The 22,855-nt window shown below is 55.9% G+C and overlaps 1 protein-coding gene across 3 annotated transcripts in view; it reads right to left on the bottom strand.

Annotated features, from left to right (window-relative positions):
- Nucleotides 1-22,636, bottom strand: part of Myt1 (myelin transcription factor 1) — a 36,230-nt gene extending 13,594 nt beyond the window's left edge. The window contains exons 1-14 of one of the 3 annotated variants that reach the window (XM_058575312.1): nucleotides 22,535-22,636; nucleotides 21,660-21,690; nucleotides 17,593-17,655; nucleotides 16,552-16,799; nucleotides 14,302-15,186; nucleotides 12,366-12,500; nucleotides 11,755-11,845; nucleotides 10,451-10,564; nucleotides 7,607-7,821; nucleotides 6,147-6,271; nucleotides 5,637-5,906; nucleotides 3,024-3,178; nucleotides 2,126-2,188; nucleotides 1,945-2,013 (exon numbers count right to left, since the gene is read on the bottom strand). In XM_058575312.1, coding sequence (XP_058431295.1) covers nucleotides 1,945-2,013; nucleotides 2,126-2,188; nucleotides 3,024-3,178; nucleotides 5,637-5,906; nucleotides 6,147-6,271; nucleotides 7,607-7,821; nucleotides 10,451-10,564; nucleotides 11,755-11,845; nucleotides 12,366-12,500; nucleotides 14,302-15,186; nucleotides 16,552-16,799; nucleotides 17,593-17,655; nucleotides 21,660-21,690; nucleotides 22,535-22,589 — 2,519 coding nt within the window. In that variant the 5' untranslated portion in view covers nucleotides 22,590-22,636. Of the gene's footprint in view, nucleotides 1-1,944; nucleotides 2,014-2,125; nucleotides 2,189-3,023; nucleotides 3,179-5,636; nucleotides 5,907-6,146; nucleotides 6,353-7,606; nucleotides 7,822-10,450; nucleotides 10,565-11,754; nucleotides 11,846-12,365; nucleotides 12,501-14,301; nucleotides 15,187-16,551; nucleotides 16,800-17,592; nucleotides 17,656-21,659; nucleotides 21,691-22,534 lie in introns of all 3 variants that reach the window. The other 2 variants (XM_058575310.1, XM_058575311.1) reach the window with 2 other exon arrangements.
- Nucleotides 22,637-22,855: the final 219 nt, after the last annotated feature.

The raw sequence follows: 22,855 nt of genomic DNA, 5'->3' as shown, positions 1-22,855 counted from the left end.
CAAAAGAATCCATTCCTGATGGACATGTTCTGTGTGGGTAGCACATACTGTGACCCCATCTGAGGGCTTTAGGAGTGACCTTGCCCTGTGCAGAGCCTCCCAGTTCCTGCAGATGTGTGGCTCCCCCTGGACTCCTCAAACACAACTCCTGGGCACACAGTCACACAGAAAGGGGAACAAGTGTCTGTGGGCTTCTCTTATGGGGAAAAATCCTCTTAAGAGTCTTTGCATGTGTTGAGAGGGAAGCCACCAAAAGACTCATCTTCCCTAACCTTGCCAGAGCAACACCCACTCAGGAGGATAAAGAGTGCACCAGGGACCAGAGGCATGGAGGACCCCGCCACCACCACCCACAATCACCAGGCTACACTGTGGTCAGAGAGAAACAGGTGATGGCACCCCAGAAAGACCTCCAGAGCAAAGAGAAGCTCTGGGGAGTGGGGCACATCAGCCCCCCTCCTCCCATGCCTTGCTGAGGCTGAGCAGCTCATTACACACAAGGGAGAATTTTTGCTGCTATTTCTACTGAAGTTTTGTGTTAAAGTTCACAGATTCTCAGTCTCAGGAGGACCCTGACTTCCCAGCAACTGTCTCCTGACAGGATCATGCAAGTTTCCTTCATCAGCCGGGAGCATTGACTAGCTTAGGCTGTGAAAACCATGAAAACCATCATCATGAGAAAGAAAGCAGAATTGGAAAGGAAAACAGAGTATAAGAAAGACGGCAAGAGATGGGTGGTGTGGGAGCCCCAGGGCTGCAGAACTTAGTGCTCCCACTTTGGGTTTCCAGGCCCAGAAATGGTGGGGCAGAGAGTTAATGAGTAAATGTGTAAGCCCACCTAGGTGCACACCTGCTGTTCACTCTCAGAAGGAAACCCAATGGGACACTCTCCTCCACAGGGGCTAGAGACAAGGCTGCAGGGTGGGAGCTGGAGACCCAGGAGTCCAGTCCTACCCTAAAGCAGCCCTGCTCTCCTGAAGCCTTCACACTCTGCTCCTCATCCCAAAGGCTATGTCCAGCTTCTCTCTGGCCCCAAGACCAAGCAAGGGAGTCTTGACCTGGATTCAGGGTCTCCTGATATAAAGCCCACAGGAGGGTGGGCCAGTCCCAGGGACATAAACTACAGAAATGAGAGTGACACCTCCTTCCGCCAAGGCCTCCACTCAGCCCTGGGGCCCAGGATGAGGTCCCTGCAGATCAGGGTCATGGGGTCTATAATGTCACAGCTCAGCCAAAAGCCTGAGAGCCAAAGGAAACAACTGTTTCCAACTCCAATCCCAAGAGGACAGATGCCTTGAAACCTCTGGGTGCCTGCGTCACGTGTGCAGGACACCTCAAGCAGCTGGCTGGTGCCCACAGGGCCTGCCGGCCACGTGTTAGGGGCAGGGAGGTGCAGGAGCAGAAAAGGGGCCAGCAGGAAGGCAAGAGCAGGGAGGGGAAGCATTGGGAGGTGCTGGGACAGAACAGAGCAGCCGAGGGTTGCAGGAGAAGGAAGCAAGGAGCTCTCTTGCACCACTGATTCCATTTCACTCAGCAAGAGCAGCACAACCTGCAGCCACTAGTCATGGCAGGACTTGTAAGCCACAGCCAGTTCTGGCCTTTCTTTAGATCTCTAGGGCTATGGACAAAGCAGACCCAGGCAGCCCTGTGGGATCCTCCAGAGAGGCTGGGGAGGGGCCAGGACTGTGCAGGAACCTGCGTCAGCCCTGGCTCCAGCCCAGGGGAGAAGCAATGGCAGTACCAGAGCAGGGCCACAGGTGGCAGCGCAGCCCCAGCCAGGCAGAAGCAGCCCTTCCTCAGGCACGGCCCCTGCCCACTCCAGGAGAGCAGTGACCAGCCCAGGTGGCATCTTGGGGAGAGCTGACTTTGGCAGGAGCCTCATGAAGGAAAGAGCAAAGCAAGGGAGCTGCCCAAGAGACAGGGGGTCAGGGAGCGCAAACATACTTGAGGTCAGCAGAGTGGGCAGCCATGAGGTTTCTGAGGCTCTTGTCAGCAAGAGGGCAACCAGAGAGGCTGAAAGAGAAGAGATGGGATACGGGGTAAGCCACAGAGGGGGAGCAGAGAAGGAGAAGAGGAAGACCCCCCAGGAAGCACCATGGCCCGGCCAGAGGAGCAGGGGACGAACCTGCGGTGGGAGGCATAGTTCCCAGTGATGTGGCCACTGCCGTCACAGCCAGGGGTGGGACAACTGGACAAAGGAAAAAGAGCATCAGAACCCAGCACGGCGTGCACTGCAGGAGCTGCAGTGGGCGGCCAGGCCTCCTCCTGGCCCCCCAGCCCCCGGGGGAGAGCCCTCGCCCCAGACTGGAAGCTTGCCCCACACAGCTGAACTCAAGAAGGAAAAGCTGGACTCGAAGTTAAGATGCCTCCGAAGCACAGGTGCTGAGCCTTAGCACAGGTGCTGTGTGTGCTCATGTCTGGACACGTAGGCAGGGCCCTTCCCACTTCAGCTCCTGAAGCAGCATGTCCTCCCCTCAGGATAAGAACCTGGGACCAGCACCCAGGGAAGGTCAGCCCCAAGGCAGAAGGGCATGCATGAGTGGGGCTCTGGGTGGGGAGAGGAGGACCGGGTCACTCTGGCACAGGTGCCAGGCACAGCCCCCCACAATCCTCTAGGGAAAGAAGGTGGTTGGCAGTCTGGGCTGAAACAGTGGCTGCTAGAGCTGAGGGTGGAGACCAGGCAGTGTGCTCTGGGCCCAGGCAGGGGTCTAGCTGTGGAGAGAGGGCTGGGCCTCTGTGGCACCGAGGGTTCCTGTGGAGTTTCTGTTCGTGACTCCTTGGTCCCCGTCCTGCTCTGCTCTGTCCTGCTCTGCAGGCTGGCCAAAGACTCTTCCTTGTTCTTAATTGCTTTAGAGGATCACATTAATGCCCAGCACAGCAGTAACAGGCAATGTCTGTCACCATGAGGGCTGCCTGGCTGAAGGTGGTGGAGCCAGGCAGGAGAGGCCCTGAACTGAGACAACCCAGCTGCTGTAGGTGATGACCAGGCCTGCTCCTCCCAGACGGCAGGTGTGACAGCTTACGTGAGCAGCTCCTTCTTTATGTCCTTAGAGAGAAACTTCAGCTTGAAGTTGGTCAGGGTGACTTCTCCTGGGTACTTCCGCTCTTCAAAGTTCTCTTCTGACACCTCCTGGTCATCTGCTTCAGAAGAAGCAAAAGAATGTGCTGCTGGCTCTGACTGCAAAAAACCAGCAGGGAGATGTTTTAACGGCTGGCGGGGAGGCCCGGGCACCTAACCCGGTGAGTGAGAGAGAGGGACCTTTCAAGACAGTGTCCACGAGGCATTTCCTGGGATTCTTGCCTTTTGGAGGAGGGAAAAGGCCCAGTTCCCCCAGGAAACACAGAGGGCATCTGGTGGCCTGGACCCATCCCACACCAGAGCTCCTGGACAACAAGATTCAGGATTCTGTGCTGCCTGTCCTCAGGCCACCTCCACCAGGTCACCCCACAGTATGAACACCTGGGAAAAGAATCCTCAGGCAAGGATGGTGCCCAGATGTCGCAGACCCCAGTTAGGAGGCTGCACTGGTGACAATCTGTTATGACCTGGTAACCCCACCACCACCACCACCACCACCAAGTGTGGTTCTTCACAAGTCACCAGCTAAATACAGGCTCTGGAAGACAGTTCACCAACACATAGATGGGCAAGAAACAGCTCCTCCCAGTAAGGACAGGGCTCCAGCAGGGTCGGGACAGCCAAAGTCCTGCAGGACGGCTACACCATTCCAGGGCTGGCACCCACTTGCCATGGGTCCCAGTACATTGTTCAGGCACTGCTTCTGCAGACCTGAGAGACAGTAATAAGGAAGTGCCCATGGGGCCAGACAACTCAGGAACTGGCAGTAGACCTGGTCAAGAGACTGGTGCTGCCTTTGCTCCACTGAACAGGCTCAGGGAAAGAAACTTCTTTGCCCTAGCAGTTGGAGGAAGCTCCTTGGCAAACATGCCCAGCCTCAGGATATGTGAGGGCTCCCAGAAATAGAGGGGAAGAGATTTTCCCAGAGCCCCATGGACACAAGTGGACTAGAGTACCTGGGGACAGAAAGGATGGGCTGCTATGGCAGTGTGGGACCTCAGGCAGGGCTGGCAGGAGGGTCTGAGTCAGGAATCCAGGACAGAGATGGAGGGACAGAAGGGCTGGACTCAGGAGGCGCTTCTGGGGGTGACCTGTGCCTAGGAGGTGGGTGGGGGAAGAGGCAGAGTTTGGGGATGAGCCAAGGCTACTTGATGCAGAGTAGATGATCGGCCACCACTGGTGAGACAGGCTTCAGTGGGGGGAATTTAGGACCTCTGAAACAGAGTCACCCTATAGATGGTCACTTATTCCTGGAGGTAAAGATGTGACCCAAAAATATGTGTTAAGAGAAGAGGGGGACCAAAGCAGCCTGGAGAGACCAGCACTGAGCAGAGGCCAAGAAAGGGGCAGAGGAGGGCCCAGAACACCAACTCACTGGGCCCAGAAGGCAGCTGGCGGCTAAGTCAGGCCATGGGCTTGTGGGAGGTTGAGTCCTGGGAGTAGGGTGTGAGTGCAGAAGCTTCTAGACCTCCAGATAAGAGCTGGTAGTGGGAATACTACATGCCACCAGGCAGGGCTCCTGCCCACCCTGGGGAGGAAATCGGCCTTAGGTGACCAGGCAGAGGCAGTCCCAGGTGCAGTCCCCTCCAATGGGGACTCAGCCTGTGCCACCTCCTCCAGGACCTGACATCTGATGGGGGCAATGTGACCTAGTCAGGGAGCCCAGTCTATCCCTCTATAAAATGGGTGATCCTGAGTCCCACCCCCGGGTCAAATGAGGAGCCTGGCTCACATTGGGTTGGGCCAGGAGGGGGCCTTACCACACCTCCCCATGCCTCCTTGGGCACTTGGCTCCATCCCCTGCAGATCCCTCTGGGATCCCCTCCAGAGGAGTCTGGAAAAGGGAGAAGTATGGGGAGCCTACAGGCCTCATGCTGCCTGGACCCTATGTGTCCTTGGAGCTGTCCAGTTCCTTGGGAGGCCCTCTCCTAGGGGAAAAGCCCCAGTGAGCCCATGCCCAGGGCTCTTCATCTTACATGTCAGATAGATAGGCGATGGGAAAGGGAAGTCCCCACAGCTCCAACACCAATGCTTGAGCTACCTCCTCTTTACCAGGTTAGTACTGGTCTGGGGGACTCAGGCCACTGCCCACCATGGAGGCCTCACATACAAGGGGGATCTGGGGCGGAAGTCACTCACTATCTTGGCCCAAGGAACCCAGTAGCTGAGACCCTGTCTGGATAGCAGATGTGTTTTTCAGGTGGGTGGGAGGCTCACAAAACCAAAGAAACCTGAGCTTTCTCCAAATCAGCCCCATGGAATCTGAAATAATGCCCTCTCCTCCCCACACTCCAGGACCATTCCCATTGGTGCTGACCATGCATTCTGCAAGGTGAGAAGACCACTTCTGTCGATGGACAATGCTGAAATGGCTAAGCAGGAGAAACCCTTCCTGGAGGGCAATCCCTGAGTCCCAGCTGCCCAGAGGGCGAAGGCTCCTGTGTGCAAAGGAAGGGACCCCAAAGTCCTACCAGAGCCAAGAGGTGTATGTAGCCTCTAGGAAGTGAGCAGCTGCTCCACCTGATCACCCTCTTGTGCCGGCCCGCCCCACACCTACCTCATCAGGCTCCTCTTCTCGTAGACGGCTGGGCTTAGTGTAGTCTAGGGGCCGGTCCCACTCATCCTGACGGGAGGCCTGGCTGGACTGGGGCGAGGTCATGGAGCTGCTGGGAGCACTGGTGCTGCTCTGGCGCTGGGAGGTGTCGGGAGACTTGACACCAGGGCTGCTGCTGCAGCTGCTGCTGCTAGGGAAAGCTCCCTCCCGCTGGCGGCGCTTGTGCATGCTCAAGTCCAGTGTTCCATTTTCATCCACCTCAATGTCCACAGACTAGGTTGGAAGGTGAAAAATACATGTGAGAGTCAACCCTCCTCACACCAGCTGCTGCATCCTCACTACAAGAGAGGTCCTGCAAGAGTAGGCCCCTCCAAGGCCAGGAGCAAAGTTAAGTATGAGAATTGCCAACTCGACCCTAGCTATTCCTGGAAGCATCTCCTGCAGGGAGTGGGTGGGCCTGGCTGCAGTCCCACCCACTCACGCCTCCTGGGAAACTGCAGAGAGCATGCCCACCTTGCTGGGTAGGTCCTGTGGCTTGGTGCTGAGGTTCTCTGGCATCTCCCAGCAGCGGGTGGAGAGGTTCAGGATGGCAGTGGCGGCCATGTGCGCAGCCTCAGCGTCGTGTGAGTAGTCGAAGCCTGCAGAAGAGGGTGGGGTGCTCCTCACATAACTACTGGGGGGCTGTGCCTCAGGGGAGGAGGCCTTTGGGGAAGGTTTGGCTGCAAAAAGGGAACAACACCGCTGACTTAGACAGGGACAGAGATGGCAAACGCATGGGGTGTGCCGGGGTCAAAGCACAGCCACTGCAATGTGGGCTTGGGCACAGCTGTTCACCCCTCCAATGCTCCCCCCCCTCAGCCCTGAAGAGACCTCTCATTTCTGGCCTGACCAAGATCTAAGCAGAAAGAACAAAACTGTCCAAAGACATCCCAGCAGCCCTGGTGTTCCAAGCAAAAATAATGTGTCCATTAGCAAATGCCTGGTGAGAGACTGGAGAGTTCTGTGGAAAGGGTGTTTGGAATGTCACTCCTGGGGAACATTTTGTCACATGGTATCAGAAGATATTACCACATCTCAGCTGACTTTGCACACCTAGTTAGTAGCTCCTGCCTTAACAAAGCAGCATTAGGGACCAGACAACACAAATGAGGGAGTGAAATGTCTTCTCCCAGAAATGCTCTTCTGCGTGACACCGAGCAACCAAAAACACCAGTGTTTCCAGCTCTAGCTAGTGAAATGCTCCTGGAGGGTCCTGAATAGCCTGCAGGCACACAGGCCCAGTCCTGGTGCACAGGCTCTCTCTGCTACAGGGAGGAAGAGCCTCCCACCCAGGAGGTTCTTCCAGGGGCAACTCAGGAGCAGCAGAGAACTCCTCTTGGGCTGCCCCACATCCACTGGGAGGCACGAACCCTAGTCACGGTGTACTGTGTGCTTTTCCACCTTGCATCATTTCCAACACTGGCAAATCAGTGCAATGAAGAAAAAGAAAAGATGGGAGGTTGTTCTAAAAGTTATGCAGGAACAATTTTTATCAATACAAACGTTGCTGATGCCATAAACAGCATTTCCAATGAGATGGTCCCTGTGCAAGAAAGCAAGTGGCTTCCTGCCAGGGTAAAAGTCCTGTCCCACCCCACAGTCTGACCCTCCCCAGTGGCATTGCTAGGAGTAAACTCCCCACTGCATTGGGAAAGGGGGCCCTCTCAGGGTGAGCCACGTCAGTGAAGTTATTCTTAAGTCTCTGGACATACACCCATAAAGGACCTGGTTTTGCTTCACAGATACTTAGGAAACATGTAGGGTCCCCAGAAGCACATGGAGAGACGTGGGCCTCAAGGAAGCCCTAGCAGTTACCCCAGGGCATCCAACACCTCGGACTTCCACCTTAGTCCCTTCTAGCTGCTCAGGACACTGGGCCCACCCTCCCAAAAGCAATGCAAGAAGAAAGACAAGAATGATTCTCCCCAACTTACATTGGAAGGCTTTGGGTGAGGTTTCGCTGGTCTGAATCTTTGGGGCAAGCATACGTTTGCCAAAAACCTGAGCGTCAAAACTTGCGTAATCAAAGGTGACCTTGGAGAACTTCTCTAGCTCCTTGGCCAAGTTGGCCCTCGGTGTGGCAGGAGCCACGTTGGGCCGGTAGCTCCCATAAGGAGGGACCTCAAGCTGCTTCACAAAGCACATGGGCCTGGAATGGGACAGAGATGAGAGCCTGTGAGGGACAGGGAAACAATGCCACCCTCCCTGTCCTATCCTACAGCCCAGGCAGGAAGCCCTTGTAGCCCATTGAGAACGGAGACCCAGGGAGACAGCCCCATAGCCTACCCCTGAAGACCATCAGAATGCCAGCTCCTGTGGCAGGCTTGTGATCAGTACAAGGAAGGACTACTCACCAGGAGGCAGCAATAAGAACACGCAAGGAAGAGCACTACCTCCTCATGCAGACGGCAGTGGCCAGAGGAAACGGCCTGAAACTGCCCTCCAGCTCAACTACAGTTGGCAAGCCCTCAGCAGGGAGCCCAGCTGTAGCACAGCCCAGCGCAATGGTGGACCACTACCTAGCAGAACAGCCTAGCACTCCAGCAAGGAGGACATCAGGATGTCTGGGGGGGACACTGGCTTGAAAGTAATATCATGGCCTTTGGCCCCCTGACCCAGTTTTTCCTCAGGCAAGGACTTAGTGGACCTCTTCTCAAATCTGGGTGAAGACAGCCACATGAGGGTTTGCTAACAGGGTCAGCAGCAGGCATGAAAAGGCCACAGAAAGCTTTTGGTCCACGGAGGTCCACTGAAGAGTCCTTGGGAAAGGGTTTGTACAGCAAGGGAACAGAAAGGGAGGCAGGCTGCGGGGGCGGGGAGAGTGAGACCAACGAGCACAGAGGGCTTTCTGAACCAGTCCGCTCAGAGAAGCGGGGAGACAGCCCCAGTGGGCACCCAGCAGTCCTTGTCCTTATCTGGACCAAGCAGTGACTTCAGTGATTTGTGAGGTATGAGAATGGGTGAGGCCCCCAAGCACGAGGCACTCTAAGAACTTGAATGTGGCCTCAGAAGAGAAGCACCAGGTAACCTACAGCTTCAGGCCAGCTCTGAAGGGCCTGGAAAGACCAGACAGCACCCGAGTATGGGATGCACCTAGCATCAGGAAGGAAGGGGCCCAGGCTAGACTGGCCAGCAGTACCTGGGGAGGCTGCAGCACAAGGCCACTGGGCTTCAGCAGGGACACACTGACTCTGACCTTAGCATCTGTGCCACTTTTTCCTTGGCCAGTGTTTTGCCAGGATCTTTAGACTTGGGGTCATAGATACCAAAGAAGCTTTGCAAAGCCTTTCCTCACACCCCAGGCTAGGACCCCAGAAATGTGGCCCAGATGGAATCAGCAGCCCAGAAGATGGCTCCTGCACTTGGCACCGCTGCAGGTCAGGTGCTCAGCAGGGACTGGGGAATGCAGCATGTCGATGAAGCCTGATAAGAACTTTGGAGTTCCAGAGGTGGACAAACAGGTCCCAGTCCCCTCCAAGTCCAGGGCCTGTTTCTCTCCCTAACCTCAGCAGGCATTATACCCAGGATGTTTTAATATTTTATCAGTTACTTAGATCATGTCAGGGAAAGGATCAAATTAGCAACTGACAGAAAGCTGGAAAGAAAAGCAAAGAGTATGGAGGAAAGAAGCTGCTTCAAACCATCTGGGAACCAGCCATCAGGAACATACCAGCGGGAACCTGCAGGCCCACAAGAGCCCATGGATGGAACATGAGCACGCCCACCCATGAGCAGGAAGTTGAGCCCTGTCCCAGCCAGAGATGCAATGAATGGGAATACTCCTTCTGAGGGACTCTCTAGAAAAGCCAGTCAAGGGCCAGAGTGTGGCACAGCCATGGTTGGCAGCCAAAATCTTCTGACTGAGGTTCTGCAGGCCCATGTCAGGAAAGGCAGAGGGCAGTAGCCATGGAGGCCCACAAAGAGGTGGCAGCACTGTGTCAGCCAGGGCTTGGCCTCCGCTGGGCACGATGGCCTGTCTCCTGTGCTCCTGTGTGGGGAGACAGAACTTGGAACAAGGATAGGAGAAGCAGGGAAAGAGGGAAATGAGCAAGCTTGTTAGAGAAACGGGGACGAGCAGGGGAAATGAGTCACGGAGCCTCTTGGCCCCACCAGGTGGAAGACTGCAGTTGAGAATAAGGCTCTGACAACAGACCAGTCAGGAGGTGCAGCCTTGAGAAAGTGCCCAAACCTCTGAGTTTATCTGTGAAACCCAGATCCCAGGGTCACCTGTATGGAGGGAGCTAAGCAGATGCATTCTGGGAGGTTTTTCAGAAAGTCCCTGCATTGCTGAGAGTATTCTACAAATGCATGCACACACGCAGTTGCACACACATGTGAATGTATCATGGATGCACACACCCACACAGGTGTGCAAACCTACAAGCCAATACATACACGAGCCCAGTGTTGCCTCCGATGCTCACAGACCACACAGGAGGCAGTGCTGGGAGCAAGGCCTACACCCTTCCTTCTCCCTTGCCTTAGGGTCTATCCTAGGATGGAAAGACAGACAGGACAGACAGGAATTAGTGCCATGGTGCTCCCTGGATGTCTACTGTCCTGGGATGGTATGGTCTGCTGTCTCCAGATAGGAACAGGGTCTTCTCTACAGATGGAGCAAGTGCCTTGAGAACAGCACGGCAAAGCAGCCTGTGCCTAAGACCAGAGTGCTCATGCAGGTTTGTGCCTTGGATGAGGGTCTCGTGAGTGCCACAGCAGGGGATTCTCCTGTGGGATGAGTGGTGCACATGAGTGGTTCTGTAGCTCATATCACCGACCTGAGGATCCGATCTGAATTGGAGCTATTCTTGGAAGGATCTCCTGTCTGTGGTGGCTGCTTCTCATGAGATTTGGCTAATTTTTCAGCAGCAGCAATGGGACATCCAGACAAACTAGAGGAAAGAAAAGGAGAGAAACCTGAGTCTTTTCTTCCAGGCCAGGCTGTCCTGGGTGGCCAGGTGTGTGGGTTTGAGAGTAGCATCATTCAGTGAGAATCCCAGGTGTATTCCTGACTCATTCCCACAGGACAAAGTTTTCTCTCTGGCTCTGTCCTGAGTCCTCAAAGTACAAGTTGCTCATTTCTGTTTTGGAAAATTTATGCCAGTGACACACAAAAATGAAATGCCTACTAAAGGGTAGTGAAGCCCAGACAGAAATACCTTCTTCGGCTAGGCCTGGCACCAGGCTTCCCTCTGACTTTCTGGTCATTCGCCAGCTCCCAGGGCCAGGCTCTGGAACCTCTCTGGATGACGTCTGTAAGTTGACTTGGGGGAACCAAGGGCCCCACTCAGACCACAACTTGGGCACTATCCCTGGAAGATTCTGTACCTTCCTAGGAAAGTGACCAGGATAAGGGCAGAGCAGTTCCACCTGTCAAAACTGGGTTGACAGTGAGCTCAGGAGCCAGCTCTAGGACATGGGGGTGACACAATCACATTGTTTGGGAACTCGGTCTCTTGTCCAATGAACTGAGCCTGAGAGCTCTGGCACTTTCTCCATCTGAGTGTGTGCCCACGGGGGCCCAGGCACATCCTGTAGGGTATGGCTGACCATTGCTCTCAGATGAGCTAGAACCATGGACCCCTCTCATGGAGGGAGATGACCAACAACTAAATATAGTCAATGGCCTGGAAGCTTCATGTCCACCTGCTCTGCACTTGCTCAGAAAAGCCCAGAGTGTAGCCCTGTCCCCTGAGCTCCCTGCTTATGTCTACATTTGTCGCTCACCCACGAACAGAGGTCTTCCAAATGGTCAAGACACAAAGTCGTCACCTGGCCCTCTGCACAAGGGTCAGACCTTTCAGAACAGGCACATGTTCACCCCCAGTCAAAGGGGTGTGGGCAGCCACACAGCAGGTGGTCAGAGCTCCAGGTGCCACTCCGTCCATACAAAGGCCCCTCGGATACGCACAGGCCCTCACCTTGTAACTGCTGCATCAAGCAGCTGCAGGGAAGCTGCTATCACTCAGGGGCCACATGTCAGGCCAGAGCCCATCCCAGGTGAGGGCTCGAGGCCAGGGCGAGCACATACACCATACGCCCAGCCCAGGTTCCCCACCACAGCCTAGATCAACCCAGGTACCTTCTATGTGTGTTGCGGTTGCTGTTCACATGGCCCTGGCCCGTGCAGCCAGGAGTGGGACACTTCAGCACATTCTCATGCATGGCCAAGACTGTAAGAAAACCAGAGAAGGCAGACAGCGATGACCTGGTATGGGGGGAGAACCGCCCAAGGAGGCTACAGGAGCCCTGACTGAAGCCTGCAGCTTTGTAGGCAGAGAAGAGCCATAGTAGCTTGAGGCAGCAGCTCAGGGTGACTGCCTCTGTAGAGTCTGTAAACATAAGCCCACCCTCAGCCAGGTGAGGCGTGTCCCTTCACCATGGACTCCTCCTGGGTCAGAATCTAGAGTTTACTTTGAAACCTCTTATTTTTCTGTTTTGCAGTTCTCAGCTTCCAACCTGAAAGTACAGACTCCACCTTCCCTCTCAGCTGACAGCCAGGGTCTATGCAACTTCCTAGGGTTCTGACCAAGACTGGCATCTCCAGGCAGAAATGGGCAGGCTGCTGCCCCCAGCCATGTCACAGGGCTAAATTTCAGGCTTAGGCAGTTTGAGGGAAACCTAAGAGACAAGGCCCTGGACAGGCTGCCCCTCCCATGGACTCCTCCAAATACCCTGCATGGAGCTACTCACTCTCTGGGGGGATCCTGTCCTTATGGGGACAGCCAGACAGGCTGCGGTGGTGAGGATACAACCCAGTAACATGGCCAGTGCCATCACAACCTGGTGTTGGACACTTGATCTCACGCTTCTCAGCTCTTGAAGCATCTGAAACACACAAGACATGCCACATAGAGCTAGGAGGCTGGGCAGGGGAATGGGCAGGGAGATGCAGGTACCACTCACACCCCTCACTCTGGCTGTCCAGAGAGAAGGGAGGCAAGACCACCCAGGACCCCAAAGGCACAGGAACTGAACAGCAGGTGCCCCTGGAGAAGCTGGTCCAAAACCCAGAGGCATCTACCCCTAAAACAGGGCAAGCAGCATTGTGAAGAGAACCATCCGTGTGGGATGGAGTCTCTGCCCCTCCTTCTGGGTATGGAGGCATGTGGGCAACCCTCTGTAAGGCAGGGGAAGTCAGTTTGCCTCCCACTGCCAGGGTGTCCTTGGGATTTGACAAAAAGAGGAGGACAGAGTTTAAGGAGATTATCTACAGCTTCGTAACTAAGAAATGCCTATGCAGAATTCCATACCAGATCTCAATCCTTGGCTTCCTCTGGCCTCTGCAGGCCCAGGTAGGTCACTATTGAATGTGGGGATCAGAAGGACATGGAAGAACCTCAAAGCAAAGCCACATCTCAGAGATGCTCTTTCTGGATGGGCCACCTTTCAGGAGGGAAGGATGTCCCCAAGCTCAGAGTCCCAACCCATAAGGCAGGGCAGGAATTTAGAGTTTCACCCATCAAGCACCAGGGTGCCTGTGCCCAACCCCTGTCTTGGTCCAGAGCTCTCAATGAATCCACTCCCCAGTCCACCACTGTTTCAATGCAGGAGGGTGTACTTCTGTCCACACGGGCTGACAATGCTGCCCCATGCCCTCAGCTCAGCCACCACGTCCTTACTTCAGGAACAGGTACTCTGCACCTGAAAGTCCCTCTACACCTGAACCCAGGCTGCCCTCGGTGAGCCACCAAAGTGTGTGTGCCCTGACCTGCAGACCTGCAGCTGACAAGCCCAGGCCCTGCACCTGTCCCTGAGTCTGCCCCACCCTCAGCCTGTGTGTCCAGGTTCCCAGGCCCCAAGTTCTGAGCCTGGCTTCCATCTGGGCCCCCAGACAGTAACCCCGATCTGTGTCACCAGAAAGGTATCCCCTCAAGAGTCACTGTCCAGGCCCTCCTCATGCTGAAATCATATCCCTGCCTGTGCCCCTCATTATCTGTCCCCTATGTGTGGGTCTTTCCAGAAATTGTGTTCCCTGTCTCTGCCCACCTGGCTATGGTGCTCTGAGCTACCTCTCACTCCAGGCTCTCTCCGGGTGACCTAGATGTGTCTTCCAGGGGTCACCCCATGTACACGTCTCTTGTCTTTTTGGTTCCTGACTCCAGCATCTGAATCAACCCCAGCCCTCAACTCCCTCCTTATCTGGCCAGTCTCTGGTGTAAGTCAACCCTCCCCAGGGTGGGCAGAGGAAGGGCACAGGGAGTACTACTGCCCAATCCATCCAGAGAAGAGAGCCTGGCCTGGGATTAAAAAGAGGAGTCAGGGGTCAGGGCAGCTCCCTGATCTTAGAGGCCAAATTCAGGCCCAAATACAGAGCCAACCACAGGCCAGTCCCTTAGAAAAGCAAGGGTCAGACAGACATCCCTTGCTCCCCGCCTGCCCCCCCACACACATCTCAGTCTCAGATGTCTTCCCAGACTCCCTGCATAAAGTGGCACAAGCCTGCTCCCCTGCTCCCTCCAGCTTGGCCCGTGGTCCTGTGAGTACTTGCCCCTGTCTGATCTTCTGTCCTCCCCACACCCCATCTCTGTCAGTAAGGGCGTCTAGCTGTGTCTCTCCCTCAGCCTGTACTCCACACCTGGAAGCCAGGAGGGAGGTGGGAGTGCAGGGCAGATCACTGCTAGCCTACCTTTACTGTAGCAGCTCTTCCGCACAGCATCCAGGGGCTTGGCCGACTTCCCGGGCTCACCTGGGCCCAACTGGCCCTGCTCAGCAGGCGGGCAGCCTGGCTCACAGACAGTGCGCACCTGTTCAGCCTTCAGGGCGATGGCCTGCTCCAGAAGGCCCAGGTTCCCTCGGGTCATCATATCGTACATCTCCGACTCATCCGTGACCGCTGACTTCTGGGACCCTGCATCCTCCTCCTTGTCATCATCAGAGCGGACCTCCACAATGACGGAGTACTCAGGCTTGGGACTGGGCAGCTCTAGGCGCCGGGGCTCGGGGGACTTCTGGGCAGAGTTATGGGAGGCATCCTCCTCAAAGATCACCTCCGGAGTGGCCTCCTCCTCCCCTTCCTCCTCCTCCTCCTCCTCCTCCTCCTCCTCCTCCTCTTCCTCCTCCTCCACCTCCTCCTCCTCCTCCTCTTCCTCTTCTTCTTCCTCCTCTTCCTCTTCATCCTCCTCTTCCTCCTCCTCATGGCCCAGGACACCTTTCTGCTTGCTGGAATCCTCGATGGCCTCATCCTCCAGGGACTGGGGACACGGCTCCTGGGAACGCTCACTGGTGACTTCAATGACTTCCTCTGCATCCTCTGGCTGGATAAAGAGATCTTTCTCCCCCTCGTCACTGGTGGCCCCCTCCACAACCTCCTCCTGAAGCAGGTGCAAAACACTGGGGCCCGTCTTGGCCACCTGGCCCGAGTCCTCTCCCACCAGGGTCTCTCCAGCAATTTGGCCCAGGTTGAGGAGAGAAGTGGCGATGATTCCCTGGCAGCTGCTGTAGCTGCCCTTGCAGGAGCCAGTGGGACTGCCGATGGGGTTAGGTCCAAAATGGGACTTGACAGGGCTCCTTCCTGCACAAAATCAGAAACGCCATGGGGGCTGGAGGAGAGTGTGTGGGGAGCATCCAGGTCTCTGGCTCCCAGCAGCAGCCCCACCCTGCCCCACCCACCCTCCCTCAGCACAGCCCGGGAGACTGGGAAGTCCGGACGTGGGGGCCAGGTGTGGTTGTTCCTGCCAGCCCTCTGCCTGAATCCAGAGATCATGGAGAACTTGTTAGGAGGTCATAAGCCACTGCTGCATTTCTAAAATTGAGGATTACTTTGATATTTTTGGATTCATGTTTCTTCTCCATTACATTTTATACAAAGGAGCTTAAAAAGCAAATCAGATTTTTAAAAATTATTTCATGATTGAGAAGCATTTTTATTTTTAAAGGATTAAAATTTAAGTCTTCAGCCACAATAACTAAGGCGTGGTCACTGCACGCAGACCCTGTGGGACTTGGGCCAGCACTCCTGGCAACAGTGGGAGCCACTCTACCATCCACATGCACCAGGGTAGATGCTCTAGCCACAGTGCCCAGCCCAGGGCATTGGACACAGGAGCTCTTCTTCCAGGAGCAGGCAAGTCAGAATTTCTCCACCTGGAACACAGGCTGGCTTGCTTCCATGAGCCCCTTACTCACTCCAGAGCCCCAGGGAAAGGCAAGAGCCCCATCCTGGATTTCTCCTAAAGAAAAACAGACTCCATCCCAGCCCTGAAAGTCAGATGACACCAGACACTGTGGGGGCAGTAGGGTTTGGCCTAGAGCCTCACCCTGACCCTGGACTCCACGGGTCTGCCAGGGCTCTTGAGAATGAGACAGACCCTTCCCTTGTGGCTCAGGGGCCACCTTTACCCACATTTGCCAAGGGCTGTGCCCCCATTATGGCCAGCCATGGTGGGCTCCACAGGGAAGCAGGCCCCTCAGCCTCCACTCGCCCCCTCTCGGCTTCCCCAGGCACCCCACCTTCAGAGGCCCCACTTGATTCCCCACCACCTAAGGCTTAATCTGAGGCACCTCCTCAGCACCTGCCCCTCAGTGTTTGAGGACAAGCAGACCCACCCAGGCAGATTTCCCAGAGGGCCAGGCAGGACACACTCCAAGAGCCACCCACAGAGACACACCATGACCGTGGAAGCGCACTAGCCCCATGTGCACACAGGCCCTCCAGTCTCTCCCTGTTCGGTGTTCGCACACACCACAGACCACGTGCCCTGTGCAGCCCCCCCCCCGCCCCCTCCCCCGCCCAGGGAATGAGCACAGGTCAGGACAAGACAGTCCTTGTTCTCAGGAAGACTCCCTCGCTCGGCGTGAGCTCCCTCCCGCTCATAGGCTGCATTCTCCAGGCCACACTAAGCGCCCTTTATTCGCAGGAGAAAGAGCAACAAAGCACCTTCAGCTGGCTCAGGACGATGAATCTCCTCCTGTCCCAGCATCTCGGCCTCAGCCTCCTCCAGAGTTCCTTCTGATTCATCCGAAACAGAGGCTTCCTTCACCTCGGCCTCCTCGCTGCCATCACTGTCCACACTGTAGCCCTCGTCCAGAGCCAGCTTCAGGGGGTGAGACTTCCTCTTAGACACCAGGTGCTCGGCCTCCGTGCCCTCCAGCTTCCTCTTCTTGGCCAGTGGGCAACTCTGTAAACTGGAAGGGAGAGGAGGGTGAGGGTAGAGCCAGGTCAGGGCCAGGGGAGGCTTCGGAGGCCTGGTGAGCAGCCCCCTCTGCAGCCACTCTGACTGGAAGCCCCAAGCTCAGATGTATTTGAAATTTTGTATCTAATTATGTATGTTTAAAAGTTCCTAGGGGTTGGGGGTGTAGCTCAGTCGTAGAGCACTTGCCCAGCATGAGCTGGGCCATGGTCCAATCCCTAATTGCATTACAACTGGCAGCCACATCCACACCTAGAGCAGGACTCCTGGACCCTCAAGGGCTGATGACCCAGGCTCCTCCTCTCCTAGGGACCCATGAGACCTGACCCACATCCCTCATGCTCTCGAGCAGATCCTGGACGTCTACTCCACCCCAGTCTTCCCCTCACCTGAGACTGCTGCATGCACACCCACCCTGCGAACTTGCACTGCAGGCCAAGCTGACCACATGAGGCAACCACACTGACAACCCAGCAGCAGCCTACACCATCCCCACTGTGCACCAGGCCAGTTCCAAACTCTGCTGCACAGGCACATCCAGTGCTTGCAGCAGCCCCCGGTGGGAAAACCAGGTGGAGAGCATAGTTCATCTAGCTACTGCTCTGGCAAGCTCTGCCCAGTTGGCCTCCTCAAGGCCCCGGGAACACGGTCCACTTGGGACTCTATGGCTCAGAAGGGCGGGGGTCAGCCTGGTCTCAGCAGGCTGCAGATAGAAATGGAAGGTTCTGGCTCATAGACGGTCCCAGGGCAGGGGAAGGGCCACCCCTGGTGAGACGAAGACTGGTTACCTGCGGTGCCTGGAGTACTTGCCCCGGACATGTCCAGATCCTGTGCATCCTGGGGTGGGACAGCTGAGGAGACAAGCAGGAGAGGTCACCTCGGGCAACAAGATCTGGGCTCAGGGGTATCCCACTCCTGACTCTGGGGAGAGGGGATGGCCTCCCAACAGCTCATCACAGCATGGGCCCTGGCAGTTTGCTAAAAATTAGTGAAATAACTCACCCCATTTAAATAAATGAATGGCTTGTTATAGTGTTATGAGTGTGGTTAATTAAAGTTCTGTATGAATGAGAGCAAGGCATCTGCTGAACGGACATCTTTCCCCATTGCAGACCGTCTGTCAGCATGACCAGATCAATAGGAACCCATGAGCACTGGCAGCCGGGATGTGATTCTTCGAGGTGCCCTCCTGGAAGGGCAGTACAGAGGGGCATTTTGGAGCATGAGGTCAGGGTCTGCCACACCTGGTACTCCTGGGGGCTGCAAGGAGCTGCCCATACCCCAAAGCACTGCAGACCAGCAAGCCAGGGAACCCAAGAGAGATCCCCTGAGGGAGGGGTGAGGCAAGCCTGAGCCCCCACAGGAGACCCTGGAGGCCCCATTGTTCACAAGATTGCTGAAGCAGTCTGAGTCCTGCCTGGGGTCAGCTTTCCAAAAACATGGCACTTCTTCCCAAAGCCTGCAAAGGGGGGGCAGGTGGGGTCACAACCCCACCTATGTCCAGATACCCCCAATGGTTTTAGTGTGACTGACCATGGCCTAACTGCAGCTTGGAGCCCAAATGGCCCTGCAGACCACATTCACCAACCACGTCAGGGGTCGCCAGAACTGTCTGTAACAGAGTCACAGTCTCCCAGCGAAGCCTGCAACACACCCCTCCCCCATAGGCCACCACACACTCCAGGGCTGATGCTTGGTGTGCTGAGAAGCCAGGAAGAGGCTGGCGGAAGGGAGGGAGGGAGGGAGGGCGGGGAGGGACCCCAGCTAGTTTCCTTCCCAGACAGAGGGGAGGCCGCTACCCCTGGAGGCCCACACTTGCTCTCACTCTCTCAAGAAATAGCTTTGAGACTTTTCACAAAAAGCTCCTTGTTATTGAGGATTTGAAGCTGAGGTCCCAATTAGTCGATTAATCACTGAGTTAATCAGGCAATTAGGCGACAGCTGCTGCGGAGGCCTGGGGGGCACTGCACTGCCCCACACACGTCACCTGCTCCAAGCCACCCGCCACCCTGTACAGAAGAGTCCTGGTCCCCAGCCAGGTGGACTGGCATCTTCCCATCCTGCCACCCAGGGTGAGGGCCCCAGCTGTGGGCCCAAATGCATGGAACTGGCAAAGTTACTTCGGGACAGAAGTAGAGGAAGAAGTGGGCAGAGCCCCCTCGGGACCTGCCAATGCCTCCAGAGGCTGAAGTGGGAGCAGACATCAGCCTTGGGCCTCACAGCCTCACAGGTTCACCCCTGAGAGCACACGGGTGAGCACCAGCAGGGCTACATGGTGCCTCCGCGTGCTCAGCCACAGGGCCAGGGCCGGTGAGCAGCTACAAAGGCCCCCGGAGCCTCCTCCACCCACTGTGGGAAGGGATAGGCCACGTCAGGCCCTCCCCAGCCACTTGAGGTGCCCAGGGGTGCTCACAGCACCCAACAACAGGCCTCCTGAAGGCCCCAGCACAGCGCCCTTGCCATGATGCTGGCATCAGTCATCAGAGTCAAGCAAGTAACTCTGGCGTGGTGGCAGAGAGCCTGGCTGGTGGCCACCTCTCAGCAGGCATCCCAGACCACACCCTTGAAGGGCCCAAAAATGAACTATAGGCATTAGAAACCCAAGCTGGGAGAGAGGCCAAATCCCAGCTAGGAGCTCACGCTTGGCTATTGCCCTTCAAAGGATCTGTCTTCCCTCCCACTCTGTGGCAGCAGAAGGCCCCCACACCACCTGTGCTCCAGCGGGGAGCTGGTCCACTGGTAGTTTAAGGAGGAAGTCCCTCAGAAGAGGAAGGGTCAACTGCAGGGGATCCTGGGTACCAGATCTTTGCCCTTGAAGACAGCCCTGACTGGCTCAATAGCATGTCTCAAAGATACTAACCCTAATGCTCCATAACAAGAGAGTCTTTCCAGTGGCGAGTGACTTTGCCAGGCCCAACCGAATATAAACTGTCTGGTCTCCCTCGAGTGTGTAGAGAAAACCATCAACATCCTTTCTTCTCCCAAGAACTAGACTGTTTATTTCAGGGCTCAAGGAAAATTCAGGAGTTCCAGAAGCCAGAGGAGCACTACAGGGTCCTGCTGGCTTGGAGCCAAACCCCTTGCTCACCCCATAGCAAGCCCCTGCTGCCACCTAGGAGCCAGCATCTTCCTGAGAGCTCTGCCTGAGCTCTGGGGAGTCCATGCTTGGAGTCCTGAGGTAACAGGGCTTAAGTCTCTGATCCTGAGTTCTGCACACAAGAGCTCCCCCAGGTGATTCTGTGTAAGCTCACCTGCATCACCATTTGCACCCAGACCATAATGTTCTCCTCCCAGACACAGCTCAGTTCTCTGTTTTGGCACAACAACATGAGCCCCACCAGGACAGAGTCTCATCTGCTTTCTGATGGGAACCCGTGGTGGACAGGTTCTGGGGTGAGCAGCACCGGCCAACTCCCAGATGCTCCCACCATGTCTGACACACATAGCAGATGGTCACCACCTGCAACTTGTGACCAGTGAACACATGCATGCACAGGAAGGGGAGGCCCCTGCACAGTGTGCTGATTCCTTGGCACAGACTCAGTTTCATTTTACTGTAAGCATCGCCTCTCAAAAATGAAGAATTGCAGAAGAAATTTTTGCTAGAACTCTAGATGCAAGGCATTTACCCCTGGTGTCTCCCCAGAAAAGTTTAAGGGCATCATTAGTAGCACGTAACCAGGTGGAGAGCACAGGACAAATGCAGTGACAAAGTCCAGATGCTCACCAGCCTCATGTGCACTGCCGGACCATTCAGGAAGGCTAGCAACAAGCACAGCCACTTCAAGCCACTTTTCCTTCTGTTCTTTGGAAGTTCAACCAAAGCCTGAGTGTCCTCCCTCAGCCTCCTTGCCTGGGCCTCTCCTCCCACCTGTGTCCAGAAGGAGTCCCCAGGTGAACACCACCTCCTCCTGGACTTGGCCCCTTAGAGGTGGCTCCCCTCCTAGGAGCTGGCCAAGTGCTCCAGTGAATGCCTGTTGTGGGCACCCCTGAGCCCTGGGGTGCCAGAAGATCAGCAGTGCCTGGTATGACTGCAACTCCCTCACACCTCCCGTCCTGGACCCAGGGCTGCCATCCAGCAGTAGAACACTGGTCTAGTTCTGGCTGGATGCAGTTTAATCCTGAGGAGGATGAGCTCACGTGCCTCACAAACCACCAGGCAGCACTTCCAGGAGAAGCCCTGAGCCTGATGCCGCAACCACAGCACCCCAGAGCCTGGGGCCCAGAGCGGCCCTCCCACCCCTTCTCCTCCATCACCAGCTTACAGTCCCAAACACTGGGGGGATACTGGCACCCTGCTCACCTCTGCCCAAAGCTTACAGAGTGACCTTTGGGGCCTTGCATTCTCCTGATTGGCAGAAGCCATTCACTCAAGCAGTGTGTGCGGAAGAATAAGACACTACCTGCCCCAATTTTTCACAGTTTAGTAAGAATCTTTACCTTAAGCCGTTGAAGAAGGCATCCCAGAACTGCCAGCTGTACCCAGCCACTGCTAGGTCTCAGTGCACTAGACTCCCATGTATATCTCAGGTCCACAGAGACTCAGAATGTGGAAGTCCCTTTCTCATTTATGGCCAAACTGAAGCATTTGCGGGATTCTCCAGGAAACACCTTATTACTAGTTTGGGGACATGGTAACATTCCATGTCTTGGGGGTGACTGGCACTGGGTCCCTGCCATGAAGCTGAGCCCCACATGGTGGGCCAGGACAGAGCCGAGGAAGGAAGTTCCAGCCAAGTAGGGATATACATAGCAGACAGGACACAAGGAAAGCAGGGTCTCTCGGGGAACACCCAGGACATCTCCAGGTCAGAGGCACACAGGAAGTGTGGGGCCAATAGAAAAACTTCCTCACCTGAGGTCAGGGCCTGCAGTCTCTGGGGGTCCTGGAAAGAGAAGGGAAAATAGGGAAACACATGTAAGACTTGGAGTTTGGAAGGCACTTTGTCCTAAGAGCGCCCTGTAAGTAAAGCGGCCACGGGTCTACAGAAAGGGAAGCCAGGGCAGCACGGAGCTGCTTTTCTGGCAGCCACCTTTCCTGACCTCTGAGAACGTGCTCCAAGGCCAGTGGAGCCTCAGCCTTCAGACCCTCCCCTGGAGGTTTTGCACAGTGGATCTGATCCTCTCTGGGCCTTCAGGGTCCAGGATGATATTTCTCTCTAATTGCAGAAAAATGTTGGCTTCCAGCAGGAGGCATAAGCCATCCTGCTGGACAGAGAAGAAGACAGATGGACAAGTGGCTGACCCCTGCAGTGATGTGCACTGGCTACAAAGAGATGCAGAGGTCCAACATGACAGCACTCCTGAAAGCTCAGAGCTCTGAGACGCTCTGTGGGCCATGACAGGGAGCTTCAGAGGACCCAGGAGGGGAGACTGGCCAAGGGGCGGGGCTCAGTCCTCGCAAGATGCGCAGAGCCTCAGCCCCCTCCTCCCACCCACAGTTGTACCCCCTGACCTCCCACTCTCCACAGCACTAGAACCAGCCTCTGAGGGAGGAAGAGGGCTGGCAATGGAAAGCCAGTGGAGCCACATATATCTCCACCTCTCCACCCTGGGCCAAAGGCCTCAATACCTCCAGATGGGTCCCTGAGCCCCAGGGCCTGGTGTTGGCAAGGGGCATACCATTCACTCGAGCCCATGTTATGGGCTTCTTCTCCTAGGGACACCACTGGGGAGGTGGCAGTGAGAGCCAGCCATGACCGGGGCTCCAGCTGACCAGACGGCACTCACCTCGGAGGGCCTTGGATCGCGTCCTGGCCCGCTTGTCTTCATTCTCTAAGCTCATCTGTAAGAAAAGACAGCTGCCACGTTAAGAAGCTCCAGCCAGCTCCTCCCATTCCAGAATCATCATCGTGGGGCCATCAGTTCATTTTCTGGATCAAACTCTGGCCCCTGCTGTCCTGGCCCTGTACCTGCCCACAAAAGCCCAAGTGCGGGCCCTGCCCTCCTTAATCCTCATGAGCACAGTGTTTCCGAACACCAGGGGATCCTGGCATGGCAAGAAGCAGCACTGCTCACCTGGCCAGGCAGGTGCTGAGGCACCAGGGCAAG

Source organism: Marmota monax, unplaced genomic scaffold (genome assembly GCF_021218885.2).
Source record: "Marmota monax isolate L192 unplaced genomic scaffold, Marmota_monax_Labrador192_F-V1.1 WCK01_AAM20220418_F8-fsc00014, whole genome shotgun sequence".
NCBI lineage: Eukaryota > Metazoa > Chordata > Mammalia > Rodentia > Sciuridae > Marmota > Marmota monax.
Note: the sequence above shows the minus strand (reverse complement) of the source record. Positions and strands in the feature narration are given on the sequence as shown.